Source organism: Brachyhypopomus gauderio, chromosome 8 (genome assembly GCF_052324685.1).
Source record: "Brachyhypopomus gauderio isolate BG-103 chromosome 8, BGAUD_0.2, whole genome shotgun sequence".
Classification (NCBI taxonomy): domain Eukaryota; kingdom Metazoa; phylum Chordata; class Actinopteri; order Gymnotiformes; family Hypopomidae; genus Brachyhypopomus; species Brachyhypopomus gauderio.
Genome location: NC_135218.1, coordinates 13,214,369 through 13,234,883, shown reverse-complemented (window position 1 = coordinate 13,234,883; position 20,515 = coordinate 13,214,369). Strand labels below are relative to the sequence as shown.

Genomic DNA, 20,515 nt, shown 5'->3' with positions numbered 1-20,515 from the left:
GTAAGGATAAGTCAGTGTGGTTTCCTCTAGAAAGTGATCCTGATCACTGTGAGGTCCCATCCTCAACTCCAGACCTCCACTGAGCACCAACTGCACTCCACAGACAACAGAACCAACAGTCTAAAGCACTCAACACAGCAGGAGAGAACAGTAAAACACACACACACACACACACACACACACACACACACACACACACACACACACACACACACACACACAGTATGCATCTGTCACTGGGGCCTGAAAACACAGAAGACTACATACTTGTGTGTGTGTGTGTGTGTGTGTGTGTGTGTGTGTGTGTGTGTGTGTGTGTGTGTGTGTGTGTGTGTGTGTATGTGTGTGTGCGCGCGCACGTCTCTATCATACAAAAAATACTATAAAAGCATATATAAAACTAACCAAATGATATATTGCAAAGACACACAGTTCCAAAACTCCCTCCTTCTCAAATCTTTCAAATCCAGGGACGTTTTCTACAGCTGCCATTGAAGAAATCCACCGGGATGGTGACAGGTTTGCACTCGAGCTGCATTAGGTCTGGAGATCCAGCTGCTGTTTATTTTAGCCCCGTGGCTCTTATAAACATCAGGATGGCATGCATGAAAGAGGCACCACCAGCGTGTGTGTGTGTTGGGGGAGATATGGTGGGCCGTGGGCTTTCAGAGCTTGTTTACCTTTGAGTTACCACGTGTTGGACATGTCCACTTGTCCACATGTCCACTCACAGTGGCGTGGAGAAATATTTGCCCCCTTCCTGATTTCCTTTTTTTGCATATTTGTCACACTTAAGTGTTTTGGAACAGCAAACCAATTTCAACATTAGTCAGAAATGTAAACACAAAATGCAGTTTTTAAACAAAGGTGTTTATTAAGGGAGAAAAAATTCCAAACCTACAGGGCCCTGTGTGAGTGGTCAGCCCCCCATGCCTTAGAACTGGTTGGGCTCTTAGCAGCAACAACTGCCACCAAGTGTTTTACAGTGTTGTGGAGGAATTTTGGCCCACTTATATTTTTGTAATGCAGCCACATTTGGAGGGTTTTTCGAGCATGAAAAGCCTTTTTAAGGTCATGCCACAGCATCTCAATAGGATTCAGAACAGGACGTTGACTGCGCTCTTGGAGTAATTTTGGTCGGCCAGCCACTCCTGGGGAGGTTCTCTACTGTTCCATGTCTTCGCCATTTGTGGATAATGGATCTCACTGTGGTTTGTTGGGAGTGCCAAAGCTTTAGAAATGGCTTTATAACCCTTTCTAGACTGATAGATCTCAATTATTTTCTCTCAATTGTTCCTGAATTTCTTTCGATCTTGGCATGCTTGTGTAGCTTTTAAGGATCTTTTTGGTATAGGCAGTCATGGCCTAGAGGTTAGGGAACTGGTCTTGTGACCGGAGGGTCGCAGGTCGCAGGTTCGATCCCCAGGCCATGACTGAGGTGCCCCTGAGCAAGGCCCTTAACCCTCAATTGCTCACTTGTATAAAAAATGAGATAAAAATGTAAGTCGCTCTGGATAAGGGCGTCTGCCAAATGCCATAAATGTAAATGTATAGGCTACTTCACTGTCAGGCAGATCCTATTTAAGATTGAGAGCAGATACAGCAAATTCAGGTGTGATGTTTGAACAAGGGGGACAATCACTTTTTCACACAGGGCCATTGGGTTTGGATTTTTTCTCCCTTAATAATAAACACATTCTTTTTAAAACTGCACTGTGTGTTTACTTGTGTTGTCTTTGACTCCTGCACTGGCTGTAGAGCTACACAACAGACATCTGCTACAGTGGAAAGCCACTCCAGTGGGCTGCAGAGAGAATACTGTTTAAAAAGAGCAATCGAACAAGGATCATGAGGACACACTTCATAGCCAGAAGCTCTGAGGACTGATGCACGTGGCGATTAACAGAGGTCACTGGATTAGCAACTGTCAGTTATGACCCTCGTAAGGCTGTTGGGCACATGTGTGCCAAGGAGTGAACTGAAGGAGTGTGAGCAATCTGTTAAAAACTCTCAGCTTATCTCTCAATGCTTTTTAACAGCTATCCAGAAAACAATGACCAATATAAGCAAGTGTGCAGGTTGCTAAATGTCCTTATTATAAACATGGTTAAACCTTTTTATTCTTGAGTGCATATACTGTGTATATGTTTAATGTATGAAGCAAAATATAAATTGTAGTATACTAAATGCTACTCACCAATACATGAAATTCTAAATGGAAATAAATGGTTTGAGCCACTACAAAGTTTTTTTTTTATTGACAGCATTCTTTACTTAAAGACCAGCTCATGACAGCATGGCATAGAGCTTGTGAATAACGCAGTATTTACTTTACTTCCTGTTACAGTCATTCCAATGTATACTAACGTAATTGATGAATGATACATTCATGATTTTATCATGAAATAATGGGTTTGAGGTTCATTATACCAGTATGCAGTTTAGCACGAGGTCAGCCACTGAAAAGGTGTCATTTCCCCAGAGTAAAGGGAGGTCACTGCAGGCAGCATGTCACTGCTGATTTGATGCGTGTGAGGTTTAAGCTCGCAGTGTCAGAGTAGGATGTCTAGAGTGAAGTGTTCACGAGCAGAACAGAGAAATGTAACGTGGAAAAACAAAACTCAGACAGGGACTGCAGTCAGTACTTTACATAGTTTCAAATTTATTTATAACAATGACTTGCAAATTAAGGATTTTCAAATTACTAAATGTAAGAGTGCATGTCTAGTGTCAGCTGTTCTTTGTTTTTCTAATTAAAACTAGTCAAATTTAGGAATAAGTTTAGAAATTTGAATAAACTTCAGAAAGAACAGCACTCTGGGAACCCTAGCCATTGTCCTGCAAGTCTGTGACCATCTTTAATGGTCAATTAGAAATACAGAGTTATTCGTTCATTTCTTCGTCATTTCATCTGCTTTACTCGTTTTCTTCATTCTCTTTTAATCTTCACCACCATCATCCTCTCCATGGTCACCATCCATCAATAGGGCAGCATACTTGCTGGCGGAGCTGAATTTCTGGAGAAGGGATGACAACATGGCACCTTAGTGTGTGCACAGGTGGAGCTGCTATTTCAGATTTGAGATCAGAATCTAGTACTGATGTGAATGCTAGGATTAATATGGCTCCAATATGCCACCGGGTACTGATGTGATAACAGGATTAATATGGCAGGAATCTGCAATTTCAGGTGGCTCAGGTTCAACTGCACTAGCTCAAAACAAAAGGCGACGAGACAATTTGCTGAAATTTTCTAAAAGTCAGCATGTCAACATAAACACTTGATTACCTCCATCAGTGGCAAAAAACCCCCACTATGCTGGGTCTTTCAATGACATAGCATGTCTTACATACTGCAGACTGATGAAGGATAGGCATCATTTATTTCAGTGTGATCGGGGGGGGGGATAGGGAGACCCAGAAGTGAAGCACCACTACGGAGGACGGGCTGGTGTGGAGACGCGGGACTCACTGGAGGTGCAGTCTCCTCATATTTCTTTGGCTCTGGTGCTGGTCTGGGTTCTCGCTCTCTTCTGCTCTCTCTCCTGACGATCACAACAAACAGCTAGTGAACTCTCAGCTAGGCCAGCACCTCACCCCCCACAGTGAGCACCATTACCAATCCACCCTGCAGGAACATCACGCAGACCCGAGTCCTGTTACTAAAGTCATGTCTGAAGCAGGGGTGGGCAATCTTATTTTTATACCCTGACCAACCTCGAAGACAAACACGATCTATGCAAATCGTAAAGATCGTGACATTTTATGCTCTCCTACTAATGCTTTGAAACTTCACAAAAAGCTGATAGCCAGGAATAAAGTGGATCCATGCCATGTTCACAAACCAACAGAATGAATGCTTACAAGATGGCTGTGCTGACTGGCATATTATACTTCATCTCCGTCACAGGGTCTTGCATGTGACTCATTTTTAAAACGGCTTGATTTGTGAACCTTGTTCGGCATTAATGGACTTTCAGAGGTGATGCACCAAATCCATTCATCCCCCTGATCTGAAGAAACAGGCTGAATGTTTCACTCAGGTCACACATATCTCATGAATCCTCAACATACACTCACCATGGGTGCATGTATTAGAACCTTAAACAAATAACAGCAGCTAATGATGGAAAGTTCTGGTTACAATTTACTTCACCCTTTTTAATTGTACATACATCTGTTTAAGGATTAGAAGTTTCTGCTAGCAGAATGAAGGGGGGGTTGCACTACAAGCACACCTGTCTGCAGGTTCTCCTCGCCTGTCTCTGTTGGGTCCGTCTCCTCCTCTACCCCTTCCTCCTCCTCCTCTTCCTCCTCCCCCTCTTCCCTGAGACACAGCTTTCTCCCGTCCTACCCCATCCACCCGATTCTCATCTAAATACACAGAAAAACAGAATCTTAAATATAAAACCTCTTTTCCACCGCAAAATGGCCGTTCTCAGACTGTACTGCAGTCACACTTACCTTTGCCAGACACTTTCTCATCTAAGCTTGAAGAGCTGTTGAGAGGAAAGGAGAAGAAAATGTAAGTGGTGGTGGTGGTGTATTTACAACCGTAGGTGCGAGATTGGAGAGTCTCACCTGCTTTGCCGTTGGGCAACTGAAGGAGCGGCGTTAGAGCCACCCCCCCCACTACGCTTGGCCCATGCGTTCTCCTTAGGGGGAGGAGCTGGCATCACTTTAAGTGGGAGAGCTCCCTGATTGGAGGAGGCTGGTGGGCAGGATTCAGGGGAGGCAGGTTCTTCATCTTGGAAGACTTCATTTTCTGAATGTTCCTTCTCTTGACGTTTAGAACCTGTAAGCAAAAAGAAGCATACACAAATTTTAAATACACAATTTTTCAAATCAGCAACAGCACACGAAAAAAATAATAAACCAGCTCCAAATTGGTCAACAACCGCATGTCTTCAGCAAAACATGCAGGCAGCTTACCTAAAGTCTGGCTGCAGAAAGGCCACAGAGAGAAGCAAAACCAAACCAACCAGTAAAAGCACTCACACACAGGATAATTCCCTGCCATCTCAACATATCCAAAATATACACTTGATGCATAGATTGTGGTGTGCATGTGCGAATTACCTCCGTGACTTCCTGAATCTCCGGGCGGGAGCACGAGCTCGCCGGCCGGACCCTCGCTACGCCAACTGGGGTCCCTGAAGACGGGAGGAGAAACACGATTGCTCTCAGAGCAGCTTCGCCCAAAAGAACGCCACCCGAAACCCACACCCGTGCTCCATCACCCTCCCACGACCCCTCCTCACCGATCTCGTGGCCGAGGCCTGTCGGAGGCTCTGGGTTTGTCCTCCTCCAGGTGGCGCTGCAGGCGCTCCTGCTCCTTCTTCAGCCTCTCCTCCACCTCTCTTTCCTTGGCGGCCGTATCCACGGGCTTGGCGGCTCCGAAAATGGAGGCGGAGCGACTGGGATTGGGCGCGCTGCTCTGGGGGGAGGGGCCTCCGCTCTGCTCGTCCTCCTTCGGTACGCTGCGGGGTTTCAGGTTCAGCTTGGGCCTCTGGGGAGGGGCTATAAACCACACATGTGACATCACTACATGGAGACAGGACCCTTCACTATTATCATTATTACACTGATTATTATGGCCCTTGTCGTCACTTCTATATAATAATAAAAGCAAAAGCTATAATCATGTAAAAACAGCCTCACCAAACTGTTACCCTGCTAGAATAAGATTCTCCTTACTTCAGAATTCTTGGGTATAGTGCCAAAATGTTAAATCATGAAATGAAACTGCGATCTTCAGCTAGATTACTACAGAGCTATGAAACTTGCAAGCTAAACTGCAAGTCAGATTTGCAACTCCTATTAAGGAGCAGTAAAACAATGCCGTCATACTGGGTACAGCAAAATGAATAAGAGCAATCACCACACTGTAATTCATATAGAAGCAGTAAAATGTTGATCCAACCAAGCCCATATCTAATTATGAGAGAAAATTATATCAATATAGCTAATAAACTACTAAAAAATGTGCATTATCCAGTCAAAATAATTACATGTAATTAATATCTTTTAATGTTAGATTTTCCCCAAAAATGTTTTATGCATTTAATATCCTCTATTTAAGCAACAAAGTATTTTTTGATTTAAGCATAGTTTTAATATTAACCACTGTTACTTCCACTTACTGCTTGCATTCCAGTATGCAGATTCAGAAAACCTAAGTGTTTTTACAAAGTCTAAACATTTAGACTATGCTCTACAAGTACAAAATACACAGCACCACTCAAGAACATAAGGCACTCGGATGTTTTCTAGAAGTGAAACATGTACCTCTCTCTTCACGTCTGTCATCCCGTCTTTCATAGCGGTCTTCTGCATACCGATCTCCATCACGGTTGTCATCATAGTCACGTCTAAAGCCACTTCCAAATGCCCTGCGGCCCCCGCCACGAGAGTCATAGCCTGACAGTCACATGACCACATACAATTACCCACAATCCATGAGCTTGAGTACACGGGTCTCAAACTCCAAAATCCACTAACCTCCTCGATCATAGTCTCTGCTGCCTCGGTCATCATAACGATCCCTACGGTCCCGATCATCGTAGCGATCTCTACCACCGTAGCGATCCCGTCCACCATCGTATCGATCATCACGCCGGGGACCGTCCCTGTATCGATCGGACTCGTGTCGGTCACGTGACCCTGAGTAAAGACGTTCCAGTGTTGGGCATGGCGACACATCTTGATAGATTTCACAAGAATGCAAGAGTAACAGAATAGCAGAACGTGCAGATCTCCTGTGTGTCCAAACTGTAGAGGAGAGGAACGTACTCTCCCCGTAGGCATCATCTCTGCGTGGCCCTTCGTCCTGCTCTGCACTGGGCCGAGCTCTCCAATCAGAATCGGTCTTATCGGGACCACCATCACCACCTCCACGCCCACGGTCCCGGTCCCGATCCCGTCCCATTGACATACCGCCATCCCGCTCTGTATATACACAGACATTCACTTGGTCAAGAGATGTGTTGCAATTGGTCAAGACAAGACAGCATTCTGTACTCTATAAACCAAGCGCAAGTATAAGAGCTGGTACATCTACACCAGCTTCTCTTACCTTTGTCGTTGGACTGATCAGCAATATCGACACGAATTCGCCTGTTCCCAAGGTTCTACACAAAAAATTATAACAATTATAAAAAAAAAAAGACTGAGAAAACCAGCCAAACGGCTCTGTTGAAAAACAACCTAGGCAAAGTCAAAGAGTACCTCTTCATTCAGAGTGAGCGCTCGCAGGAGTGAGTCGACATCGTCAAATTCGGCGTAGCCAAACCCCTTCAGCCTCTCTGGGTTACTGGGCTCCCGCGGCAGGCGCACGGCACTGATCTGAGAACGCATGTGCACACAAGTTCACATCACTTGTTCACACTGCTGTTGCAAGGAGTGTTCCTTCAGGGAACCCAGCAAAAATAATAAAGATTAACATTCTTAAAGGATTAAAATATCAACATTCTCAATTTAGAATGCATTTGCTCTTTAGGGATTTCATCTGTTCTGGTAAGCTGCAAGAATGCCACCTTTACTAGCTTAACTTTAGAAAGCACATATCCACTAAACTGAACCCAAAACTTCAGCTTCTGACAATTCTAAACATCTGCTCCAAATTTGAACTTTTCCACGAAGGCAATACACACAAAGATTCACAAAGAGAGATACATTAAAATATAAATTAAACCAAAAGGGCATTGAACACTTCAGCATGACCTCTTGAGCTAAACCAAAGTTCTCTTACCCACAACATCACAACACATGACTGTCATGCTGCCCCTACGCACTCACCGCTAGGCCCCTAAAGAATTCTTTGATGGACTCCTCACTGACGTCATAGGGCAGGTTACCAAGGAAGGCGGTGTAAGGTGGGCTACGGGGCAGACGCGCCCGGTCAATATTTGGCTCTCGGGCCGCACGAGGAGCCGTGGGTAGGATGGAGCGGTCAATGGGCGGAGCACGATACGAGTCTTCCTCAGTGTGCCAGGATGTTGACACTGACGAAAATAAGAAACAGGACATACATCAAACAGCTACAAAACCAATGAATAGGTATAAAATGTGTCAACCATCTAGGAACAGTTAATTAAAGTTTCATAATTGTGCACTGGATATTCATGAAGGAACAAATTTTTTTAAAGAAAGTTTAAAACCTAGCCCTAAACAAAAGTTTGCCTCATATCTCCACCTTCTCCATCCAAGTCATCCGTTTCATCTGCCCAACTGGTTGACTTTGCAGGGGGGTAACTGGGTGGTCCAGTACTACCCCCATCCTCCGCCAGGAAGTCAGTCAGAGTTAGTGTCTTCCCCTTCTTATTCTTTTTCTTAGCTATGGAGCGAGAGAAATTAAAACGAGGTCTCTAGCACAATCTGGTGATCATAGTCATGTAAAAAAAAAAAAACACACACACACAAAGATAACCACACCTACTTTATCCTTGTCTAGTAAGACTAAAACCATGTGGGCACAACGATAAAAAACGGTCAGTGTGTGTGAGCTACTACAGATAAAGGACCTTAAATCTCCCATATGCTTAAAACTATAACATTTTTCCCCTGTATGTCTCAATTTATTAGCTTTTGTATACACGATAACGCAACCTGCTTCATAACCATCGCTTGCTCGGACTCAAAGGCCCGTTTCGTGTCTACAGGTCACACTGAGGAGGGAACCCATAGTGTCGCCATTGACAACCGTGTTTCTCTACGTCACTACACGCGCTGTGTACAGGTGGACGCACGTGGACGTGTCCGCCCCGCCTCCCTAAACTTAGTGCGCATGCGTCCCACGTACGGGTCATTGCCATATATCTATGGTCGTTACCTTATGCACAACTCCACATACTATCACACTTCAGAATCGCAACCGTTTCGGGTTTACTTTATATTCGACGAAACGGTTCCGTTATCGTCTTAAACCCGTTAATGACGCCACGTCCCGTTACAGAACAATAAAACAGCTCACACATGCAGTCCGAGCCATATGACTTGCTTGCTAGCGAGCTAGCTTGCTAACCTAGCTCGCTAGCTAACTAAGTGACTAGCTAGATGACTGGCTCTTGCATTTAAGTTCACCGCTGCTTGCACAGTTCCCTCTACGGCGTTTCTCGCAGGAAGATTAATGTTTTACGATTAGTAAACACCACACATCGGATCGTCAAAAATGCTTTAGGCGCGTTCCCTTAAACTAACATAGACCGCAAGTCCACATTCATCTCACCTGATGCCGCCATGTTGGAAAACGTGCACGTGCCCGAGTCCCGGATGAAGGCGTCAGGGGTACGTCACAGGCACGCGCTTCTTCAGCCCCTGCAGTCACGCCGGAGAGACCTTTGATCACCGGTGCGAAATGACGAACTTCCTGGGAGAAGGTACCTGCAGTTACAGGCTACCTCTACTACTACACATGTGCAGCTGTACGCATGTACCATTTTAGACAGAGAAAAAAGAATACTCAAATGCAGATTTAGCATGTACATTTTTAAACGGAAGTGTCTTTTGAACGTAAACCTTTTATAGTACTGCTGTATAAAATGTCATTTGCCTTATGTAGATGTATCTGAATTTCTGAAGCATTGTACTGATTTAAACTGCTTGTGATAGGATGTAAAATTCTAAAACTACATTGGGGCATACAATTCATACAAGCTAATTATACAATAGGTGCAAATATTTATTCAGCAAACAAATAGTTTTAAATGCGATTCATAGGTTTTTTGTGTCATTTAAAAGTTTTATTTCCTCAGTGCACAAGACTGGCCTATACTGTATCACAGCTAAGTGGCATCACACTCTGCAGAAGGTCAGTATAAGGCTGTTTTACAATGTTTAATAAGGTAAGTTTTAATATATACTCACCTTTATAAAGACCATTAGAATGCATAGATTCTCTGTCCAGATCCATGCCGTCAGAAAAAGTGACAGGCGCATGGGATTATGTGGCTGAAACAAGGGTCATGGTACCAAAAGGAAATGGATGGGGAAGTCAATAGAGTAGTCATTAAGTATATTCTTTTGCTAACCAATATTTTCTGCATAAATTATTTGGTAACAACAGAGAATGGTATTATTAATACAGCTGAGAATTTGTTCACCCCATCAAGTATCTGGGTTTAAAATGAAAGCCATGGTCACTGTAGATCTGAAATGTGCAGGTAGACACCAGCACTGCACACCTCTGCTCTAACTCACATGACCTGTGACAGAGGGCTTTGTAATTAGCTGATATTTGACTCAGGTGTGTGTGGTTGACACATTTGCAAAACGGGTCATTTTTCAGCCATTTTACATTTTAGTCAGTCACTAACATTTAAGGCTTTACTTGTATGTGCAGTACGTATGGTTAGACACTAGGGGGACTACTTGGCCAGCAGCCTAAATAAACTTTTGGTTACTACTAGGAGTAGGCTACGGCACAAATTGCGCGCATGCGCGAGACGAGAAATCAGTAATTTGAAAGGAGTAAAAAAACATTCCTGGGCGCGTTCTCAAGCGCCTGTGTTTGGGAGGAAGTGACAGGAGGGTAGAGGGCAATGCGTGGATGGGCGCCTGATTAGTGCTGTGCTTCTGTTTTTATGTGTATTATCATACATGAACAAACAGCTCTTACAGAAAATGCCAACTAGAAATAATTTTCCGGCATCGATTTGGCGCCCCCTCTAGTGCAGCGCCCCTATGCGTCGCATACGCTGCATACCCCCTTTTTGCGCCACTGGTTTAAACATGTAACAGTTTACTTGGTTGTACCTAAATTCTATTAAGTTTAGCATAGAACGTTGTATAACACACACGCTTTACATACATAAACTTTGTTTATGCCTTTCTAAATAAAACTTGACAAAAATTGACATTTTGAACTCTAAATGAAAATGAAAAATGAAATCTAAATGAATGTAAAAAGCTCCTCCTTATATTCTGTTACTGGATGCTTATATAATGGTAACGGCCTGGATCCATTGAGTTTTGTCCTTTTTGAAGACTATCAGGTCATTTGTCAGTATATATGACTCCTCAATTTGTAATGACTTTGTGATAAAATAGTTATGTTGATGGATCGTTCTCTTAAATGTAATGTTTACTGTATGTACATATATATGGCTTCCAATGTACAACATCATGTTTGTCTTCCATTACCTCATTGACATTCCAACTAATTTATGAATCTCCATTATTGTGACTATCCAGATACATGGCTATCACCTTCTTGTTATCCATAATATTCCTAGACTCCTCAGGTGGCTCTTCACTGCTGCAGCCATCTATGACCTCATTTCATAGAATCGTCTGGAGGAATTCTGTGATTGAGTTGCTTGAGCGAGACGTCTGACAGCTTGTCTAGACGCATGTCAGCTATGTCTTCAACTGTGAAGTCCAATCATGAGTCGTGTATAATGTATTGTTCTCTCTCCTTCGCAAACCGAGTTGTGTAGTTATTATGGATGATGTCTACATAAATTCAAAGATGGCACATCAGAAAATCTTGTGATTGAGAAAACAGAACTCTCATGTCAGTTTTTTGATTGTTTATTGAAACCTTGCTGACAGTGATTGATCCTCATCTTCTCAGTCACTGCATTTTCACCTGGACTTTGTGACAGTCATGTCAGCTTTGCATTCACTCCTCAAGATAGAATAGAATAGAATAAACTTTATTGTTCCCACAAGTGTGAAATAAGTTCCCCAGGGGCCACAGTGGACCTTCTAACTTGTGATCCCTTTCCTGGACTCATTCATGTTGGCCAGCTCTCTCTGGGAACATCCAGGAACAGGACTACCAGCCACCAGCTCTACATGACATCTAGATGTATACCAAGATGCAAAACGACACACATTCACTGATCCAAATGATCAGAATCCACTGCAAGTACTCTGGAATGTTCTTTAGGCAGGAGAAGTGTGGTTGGGTAGGGCATATGATCACCGTCAGACTAACTGATCTACCACAAGACCTTCATGGTAAAAGCAGGTCCCCATGGACAAGCTGAACAGAAACAATAATCAGATACCCTGCAGGCACAATAAGATGACCTAGAAAAGAGCTGGAAGCTGCTGACGTCAAGAACAGTAAACACCTCACAATACATAAGGCACTCCACCCAAGATACAACCTTCAATGGCTGTATGCCAGCCAGAAAGAGGAAGAAGGGGCCTAAAAAAGATCCACTGCCCAGTGTGAGACACGAAACATCCATGAATACATCCAAGCAATAAAACCCCAGAATAAGCTGATGAGGTAGTGTCTCAGACACAGACTGGAGCATGGTAACCATGGCAGCATTAATGATGCCATGGCAGCATGCACCACTCTATGGGGTGTAACGCTGATGGCAGAGATAGCTGATGTAACGCAATCCTACTGATGACTGATAAAAGCAGGACTGAAGGACAATGCATCTCCAACTTCTCATATTCCTTTCTTTGAATGTTTCCACTGGTTGGAATTTAGACAAATGAACGTGGGTAATGTTTAAGAAACATAATGGGAGAGTATAAAAGAGAGACTGGGAGGGGGACGAGGAAAGTCTCCCAGAGACACAGACAGTGCTAAGTGCAAATATGTGGACAAGAGTGTGTGTGACCTTGGTCTTCCTCTTATATGTAAAAGGTAAGACATCTTGTGTGAGTCTTACCTGATTATGTGACAATAATTTAGATTTTGGTGATCAGACAACATATTTAAAGCTATTTTCCAAGTTAAACAAACCTTAATTAAACAAAAAAAATTGAGAAAAGCTGGGAACATGTTTGAACTAAGCCATGCTTAGAATTAAACAAAACGGGTGGGTTTCCCGAAACGTTCGTAGCGCTAAGTACTTCGTAACCTCGTATGAAACGTATGAGGTTAAGAAGTACTTAGCGCTACGAACGTTTCGGGAAACCCACCCCAGTCAGGTAAGCCTGATATTACCTGATTTCTGACTTTTATTTACTCACTTGAAGTGTCAGCAGGATGTTTAAAATGTGTGTGGGAATGACATGAAGGAAGCTGCATTTGATTGGTCTTCTGTGTCTTATTCCTGATTTAAAAATGCTTTAATTCCCAAAGTCCTGCTACATACACAGAACACCGTTATCAAAATGATAACACAATGCAAGTTCATGAACACTATGCAAATTCAGAAAACACTTCACTCAAAAGTGATAACACGTGTGTGCTACATTTTGGAAAAGCGTTGCTGCTTAAAACATGCTGCAAAGCCAGTTGCAACAGTGTGACTATAGTGTGACAGTATAGTTTGAGTATAGTGGGACAGTATAGTTTGAGTATAGTGGTGCAGCGTAGTTTAACTATAGTGTGACAGTATAGTTTGAGTATAGTGGGACAGCATAATCTGACTATAGTGGCACAGTGTAGTTTGACTATAGTGTGACAGTATAGTGGCACAGGGTAGTTTGACTATAGTGTGACAATGTAGTTTGAGTATAATGGGACAGCATAGTGGGACGGTATAGTTTGAGTATAGTAGGACATGGTGGGGCGGTTTAGTGGCAGTAAGCACTGCAGAAATGACACCAGATGCATAACTCTTCTCCTCCACCAGAGCAGGCGATTTGTACTTGCTTTAAATGGTCTTGTTTGTTTTGCTTCTTAACCTTAATAAATCTCAGTTGCTCTTTCACATTACAGATTCCTTTCCCCAGCAGAACAGTAGGTTCACCTCTAACACTATCTCTGCCAGTGCTTACCACTGGTGTTTCTTGTTACTATAACATGCTTTCTCAGTAGTTGTTAAATTAGATAATGTAAATAGAAATTGCATATCTTATCAAGTTGAAACTGTAGCTGGTATCTCGCTCTCTCTCAGTATGTGGTAATGCACCTTTAAACAATCGAATTGTGGGTGGACAGAGTGCCCTTCCTGGGGCTTGGCCATGGCAGGTGAGTTTATACAGCCTAGCATTTGATCAGCATTTTTGTGGAGGATCCCTCATTACCAAAGACTGGGTTATGACAGCCGTACATTGTTTCTCCAGGTGAGCATCACACATCACATCGTTTTGTACATAACACTACAGAACATCGCACCCACACCTCAATGAAATACCTGAATACGAAGAATGAACGACTGATTCCCTCCTCTTCCTCTCCAGCATTAACTTTCGTGAAGTGGTGGTGCACCTGGGCAAACAGTCTCTGCAGGGCTCTAATCCGAAACAGATCTCTAGACAAGTAGCACAGTTGATCCTCCACCCCAACTACAACAGCGACACCCAGGACAATGACATCTCCTTGTTGCGTCTGAATGAATCCGTCCCCTTCACAAACTACACCAGGCCCGTGTGTCTGGCTGCTGAGGGCAGCAACTTCCTCTGTGGCACGTTAAGTTGGATCACAGGCTGGGGAAACATTGCCACTGGAGGTAAGACAAGGATAGGTTTATTTACTTAGTACCTTTTGTACACTGTTGTCACTCACAGTGCTCATATGCATGAACACACAGGACTCATGACTAAACACAGACACACACACCCACAATACATTCGATCCCTAAGTGTGTGTATGTGTGTGTGTTTGTGTGTTTGCATGTATGTTTGTGTGTAGTGGATTTGCCTTTTCCTGGTGTATTGCAGGAAGTAGCAGTGCCAATTGTTGACAGGAAGAAGTGTGAAAATCTACTGGGAGCCAGTCTAATTACCAAGAACATGATTTGTGCTGGCTTTATGATTGGAGGAAAGGATTCCTGCCAGGTACACATTCACAAACATAAATGTGCTGTGAACTAAATATAGTCTCTCTTGCATAATTCTTGTGGTAAGTGAACTGAAACCGGACTAGACCAAATAAGGTTTACTGTTCACTCTCAAGTTAAAATTGTTCATTTCTTCTGCAGGTTGCAAAATATTGAAAGTCTGCCTGTCTTTCTCTCTCTGTTAGGGGGATTCTGGAGGTCCAATGGTGAACAAACAGGGTACTGTCTGGGTTCAGTCCGGTATCACTAGCTGGGGTGAAGGTTGTGCCAGTCCCAGATCACCTGGTGTGTATACTAGGGTGTCGCAGTACCAGAAGTGGATATCCAGTATTCTCAAACCAAATCCTCCGGGTTTCATCAAATTTAACTTTGTAGGCTAGGACACAGTAATACTTTTACACATCAACATGCATAAAACCAGGAATAAAATTACTCAAGTTGTGAGACCCCTTGAAGAACATGTCTTTTTCTTGGAAGGTTAGATGACCGGTAAAGCAGGAGATTTGTGGTGTGGTGATTTATTCACAGGTGTGGATATCTCTACATATTTTAATACTGTAGAGTACACTGCTGTTTGTCACATAAAATCTTCTTCATATATAAATATATACACAGGCTCCTGTAACATGTTGCAGAGTGAGGTGTGACATTCTGTTCAGCCCTGCTCAGAGATGATCTCAGCAGTTCTCGGGCCAAGTCTCGTACTGACAGGTTTTCTGCACTCATCTATTATTCGAATGGCTACAGTCTCACTCTAGACCTCAAGGACAGGGACATTCCATGGGAAACATGGACTAATTTGAGCTCATTCTGTAATGGGGGGCATATGGAGGAAGCACAGATCCATGTGCCCAAAGCAGAGACCATGACTGCTTTGATATGTTTATGATAGGCATTTATTCTGCTCCAGACTGGGGGTCTCCAGTAGGTAATAATATGGATGTTTCATCTTCAGACAAACAATTTTGAATCAACCAATAATGGTGCCAGCAATGGTGGATTTTAATTTGCAACTGTCATGAAATGTATGACAGCCTATGTAAATATTTACTTTTATAAGCAAATACAAATAAATAGATTTCCACATCTATATAATTTAATGTTGCATATATATGTTTATCATCCAAAAGAGTACCTGCTATGTGTTCTATTTATCTTCTAAATTATGCTAATGAAACATACAATACTTTGTGTTTATTCACACAATCTATTCATGTTGTCCCACTAATGCCCTCTAGTGGTGGTATACACCAATTAACTTCAAAGGCTTACAGAGTCACCCCAAGTCTCAAGATAATCATCACATGCAAATCACCAACTGGTATACAATTGGTTTCAGTATGGGCAATGGCATAAAAAAAACTCTGTAAGATAATTTTAATTAAAAACATCCATCAAGTCTTTCCTGCACTTCTCTTGTGCCTTAGGTAAGCATCGCCATTACAGGAGCACATAGGAGCACATTAGGCATGTAAAGCCATCAATCACTACCCCCCCCCCCCCCCCATGTTCGATCTTGACTTCCCTGTACTCATGTTTCCCCCCGTGCACAACCAACAGGAGATACAGGGATGGAGTAACAGGGAAGTGAAACCCACTAATACAGTGAACCTCTCTCAGAAGAGCACACAGCAATATCCACCCATGGTTATACAGTCATGATCATGGTCCCTGTAATGACCACATCCAATATGACATCTCTGCTCCAGGATCCATATGCATTAAAACCTTTATTCAACAGAGAACACAATATTCAGTTCATTCTTTAATATATACTCGGAAGGAAGCAAATGCAGATGTGGATTATCTTAAGAGTGGCATGCTCAACATCTTGTTTTAATGGGTCAGATTTTACGTTTTGTTTGTTTTTATTCATCTTGCGTCTTACGGTTAGGGATATTTGGCTTTCAGGTGAAATTTATGGAAAACATCAAATGTTTGCGCTACAGTACACATATATCATGAACGTCAGAGCTGCCTTTGAGGTTCTCTGGTCTGCAGCAGATGCGACCATGAAGATGAAATTAGGCCTGTGTTGTTCATGCAGAGGCACAATGATGGGATTAATGATGTTACTCAAGTAGTACGGGCTTGTCACTGTACCATTTACAGTGTGTGTACAATGTGTAAGGTAGTTCTGTATTGACTAGACACACCTCTGCCCACACTGTAACATCATCATCACCAAAGGCTTGTTTACTGACAACAGGTGGCTAATGCATATTGCTCTCCTTGACGTCTCCAACATCATTGATAAGCATTGTTTCTGCTCAGCGTGAATCAGCTTTCATCAGTGAACAGCACTGAGACCACTGGTCCCTCGGCCAGTGTAAATGCTCCCTGGCCCATGTGAGACAATGACGTCTGTGTCTGGTGGTGTGGTCAGGTACTCTTGCAGGTTGTCTAGCACACAGAGACCTCTGTTGTTTGGTTCTGGTATGACACTTGGGTGCCTCTCACTTCCCTTAAATGTGCCTGGAATTGTGTGGTATTTATCATCATCCGGTTCTACAGGGCACCGTTCACAATGAAGTGTCCATCAGTGTGTGATGGGATCAAAGGACGTCCACTTCTATGCCTTTTCGTGACTAATTGCAGTGTCTCTGTATTTCTGTAGCAACCTGCTGATGACACTTCCGTCTGAGAACATCGTGTTTGAAGCTTCTCAATGGCGATGTACTGTTGTTCAGTTGTTAGGCATGATTTTAGTCTCATGATGTCAAAATGTGAACAGCATGCTGAGGACTGTTTAAATACCAATCCTAATTGAACCAGGAAATGTATTGGTCGATTCATGGATCAAACAGCTGTTCTGTTTTGTTTTGCCTTTAAGCTCCTTGTTAGAGAACAGCAAGTTGTGCAATAAGTACTGAAACACTGAACAGTTGGACATCTGCATGTCCAAAAGTTTAGAGAAGGTCACTTTGATTTCACCTGTAAAGGCTAGAGTACATTTTAGGTTCATCCTGAAATATCACCTGAAAGCCAAACATCTCTAATTTTGTGTGAGTAGTGTATGTGCACAAATTACACAGTGGTCATTTGTGGCATGCGGTGCACAGGGGTCGGGAGGTGCACATGCGTCATATATGAGTTATGAATGAGATTTGTGAGGAAGTGGAAACAAAATGGACAGTGGTTGTGGTGATGGTAATGGCTCTGAAAACTTTCCAACTTCTCTATCTGCTCAAATCACGTGACCAAATCATTTGAACTCGTATAAATTAGTAATGGCTGTAGTAAGTAAAATAAATAAATAAACTCTTTTTTGCTTATAAAACACAAAAAGTCTGTTGACAAACAAAAAGTGATTCACTCATCATGAAAGAAAAGTAAATCCTGTTGGGTTTATATATATATATATATACACAGGATATCTTATTTCCTCATTTTTATTTCCTGTTACTGTGTTTGTTGCATAAAGATTGGTCAGTTGTTAAGCAAGATTATAAACTACTTTCAAACAATGACTTGTGCATTGTGGAACTGCAGAAACACATTATGGCTCATACTTTACATCTAATAAATGTGTTGTCATATAAATCTTTAGCTGATAAGTATGGAAATGTGTCACTGTGATTTCATGGATGGCCTTTGCTTAACAATCAGCAATGAAATATTAATGGCCATTGTAACACTTCAGTGTAATATATACATTTAAGAAACCAGGAGAACTCCCAGATCCACCTTATGGGTACAGTAGAATCAGTTTAATTTCTGATTTACATATAACATACAGAATTCTTCCTCACAGACACCAAAACACCCGTTACCCTAGCAACTGGAGCAGGGTGCAAACTTTCAGACAGACAAATGAGCACCTCTGGCTGTTGGAGTAGAGGTATCGGGTTTAGAAATGAAAAACCTCCTGTTTTAGTTAGCCTAATTTGCTCATATATATATATATTTTTAAATCATTAATTCATTCATATCTTCCCTAAGCCTCTTCTGCCTCTTGCCTCACAGTCCCCCACCAACTGACACTCCCTCTCACACCTGATTCTCATTTTCCTTCCTCCTGTATAACCCTGCAGGTCCTGGTGTCCAGTGCTGTGCCCAGTGCTGAGATGCTGGAGCACCAGGAAAAGTCCTTTGTTTACGCCTGCACTGAGTGTGCGGACTGCTCGGCACTCTGCACTGCGAGACGTTATTCAAAGCGATACAATGCCTTTTTCTCACATGATGGAACGACTAAGCAAAATCCAGCAAATGTAATGGAACTTTGTGTATTGAATTAGGAAAAATACATACATAGTTATATACTACTTCAGGAATAATGAGTAAAAACATACACTAAAATAAAACCCTACAAGACAACACTAAAACATAAGATACAATCATACACTCTCTGACTAGAAACAAAGAAGATAACCCCAATCCCAAACAAACAGGCACCACTCCCCACAACAATACACATAGTCCAGATTACAACACACACAGAGCTCTCAACTATAAACTGCCTCCACACATACACATAGCAAAAAGCTAAAATAAGCAAAGGTGAGGTCGTCAAAGGTGAGGAGAGAGAGAGAGAGCAAGAGAGCTCAGTGCAGTGCACAGTGCAGGGGGGTATTCCAGAAAGCGGGTTTAACAAACTCTAAACTTAACCCTGAACTCTGAGTTGTCTTACCCCGATCTGACATACTTTCAGTTCCAAAACGGCTGATCAGAGTTAAAATCAGGGTCGCTCAACTTTGAGTAGGTTGACCCAGACAGAAGCGCGTTCACGTGTAACTCTTAAAGGCATTCTTAATGTAGCTTGAAGTATTAATGACTGCGTATGCAGAATATTTAGATATTATTAAACATAAATGTAATACTGTGGTAGCTGCTATCGAAAGGCAGTCAGCATGTCAAAAAATTGCCAACAGAGTTAATGCGTGACTGAAAATTATATTTTTATATTTAGCAGAAGGGTGCGATTATATTATTGTATTCTCCAAATTTATAATACTGTATAGAGCAGGTATCACCAAATGGCGGACCGCGGTCCGGATCCGGACCCGAACGCCGTCCTGTACGGACCCAATCACATTCCTGATTAACTGGATACGGACCCAAATGGCAAAAAATTTTAACGGGAGACTATATTTTAAACCGGAGAATTTATTTTCAGACGAGTGTTACGTTCACCACCCATTTGAGTGTTACGTTCGCCCCCCCGCTCAACAACTTTCGTTCGCCACCGCGGACCCGGACCTAAGGTCTGAGCTATCTGCCAAAAATGGACCGCGGAAAGATTTAATTGATTACCCCTGGTATAGAGTTTTTAAAATTATTTTTAATTGAACACTTACTAATTCCAGGTCAAATCCGAGTAGTGTGAAATGCACATGGCATCAGATAAAAATGAAGTATAAGAATATAATACAAAGTGGTATGGCTGTAGATAACTATATCTTATTTTTAAAATATATTCTAAAATATATTTATTTACAGGAAAAATGAAATAATGAAACATAACAGTGAATTTGACTGTAATGTATATTAAAAGGTTATGGGGGGAGGGGGGGTGGTGCATGATTTAATGTGAAAAGCAGTGATTGCAGATGGAGTCTCTGACAACTCCACCATCTCTGTTGTCATCTATATGCATGTAAAGTTACTCGTCTGTGGGCATGTCAGAGACGGTAGGCTGTCGCTCTACCTGGATGGTTGCAATGTTGTGTAATACCACATATGCCATTATTATGTTGCACGCCCTCTCAGGGGTAACTCTGAGCCCCTTCAGGTACTGGAACCTGACCTCGATGTTTCCTAGGGTCATTTCAATTCTTGCCCTGGTTTTGCTGTGGGCCTGATTGTAGCAGGACTGTGGT

General features: G+C 42.5%; 2 protein-coding genes across 6 annotated transcripts; one reads left to right on the top strand and one right to left on the bottom strand.

Annotated features, from left to right (window-relative positions):
- Positions 1-2,642: 2,642 nt before the first annotated feature.
- eif4bb (eukaryotic translation initiation factor 4Bb) lies at positions 2,643-9,881 on the bottom strand. 4 transcript variants are annotated; one of them, XM_077014664.1, is made up of 16 exons: positions 9,865-9,881; positions 9,227-9,367; positions 8,195-8,335; positions 7,798-8,003; positions 7,228-7,344; positions 7,076-7,130; positions 6,793-6,948; positions 6,502-6,663; positions 6,289-6,420; positions 5,262-5,520; positions 5,080-5,153; positions 4,582-4,795; positions 4,465-4,499; positions 4,239-4,374; positions 3,473-3,545; positions 2,643-3,017 (listed from the first exon to the last, which is right to left on the bottom strand). In XM_077014664.1, the coding sequence occupies exons 2-16, from the start codon at positions 9,237-9,239 to the stop codon at positions 2,940-2,942; spliced, it is 1,851 nt and encodes a 616-aa protein (XP_076870779.1). In that variant the 5' UTR covers positions 9,240-9,367; positions 9,865-9,881; the 3' UTR covers positions 2,643-2,939. The 4 variants fall into 4 exon arrangements, with proteins under 4 accessions (XP_076870779.1, XP_076870780.1, XP_076870781.1 ...); XM_077014665.1 differs by lacking the exon at positions 3,473-3,545; XM_077014666.1 differs by lacking the exon at positions 4,239-4,374.
- Positions 8,754-15,142, top strand: LOC143521612 (serine protease 27-like). 2 transcript variants are annotated; one of them, XM_077014669.1, is made up of 7 exons: positions 8,759-9,377; positions 9,753-12,610; positions 13,634-13,654; positions 13,812-13,980; positions 14,098-14,366; positions 14,549-14,694; positions 14,882-15,142. In XM_077014669.1, exons 2-7 carry the CDS (start codon positions 12,562-12,564, stop codon positions 15,074-15,076), a joined length of 849 nt encoding a protein of 282 aa, XP_076870784.1. In that variant the 5' UTR covers positions 8,759-9,377; positions 9,753-12,561; the 3' UTR covers positions 15,077-15,142. The 2 variants fall into 2 exon arrangements, with proteins under 2 accessions (XP_076870785.1, XP_076870784.1); XM_077014670.1 differs by lacking the exon at positions 13,634-13,654 and having other exon boundaries at positions 8,754-9,377.
- The last annotated feature ends 5,373 nt before the right edge of the window (positions 15,143-20,515 follow it).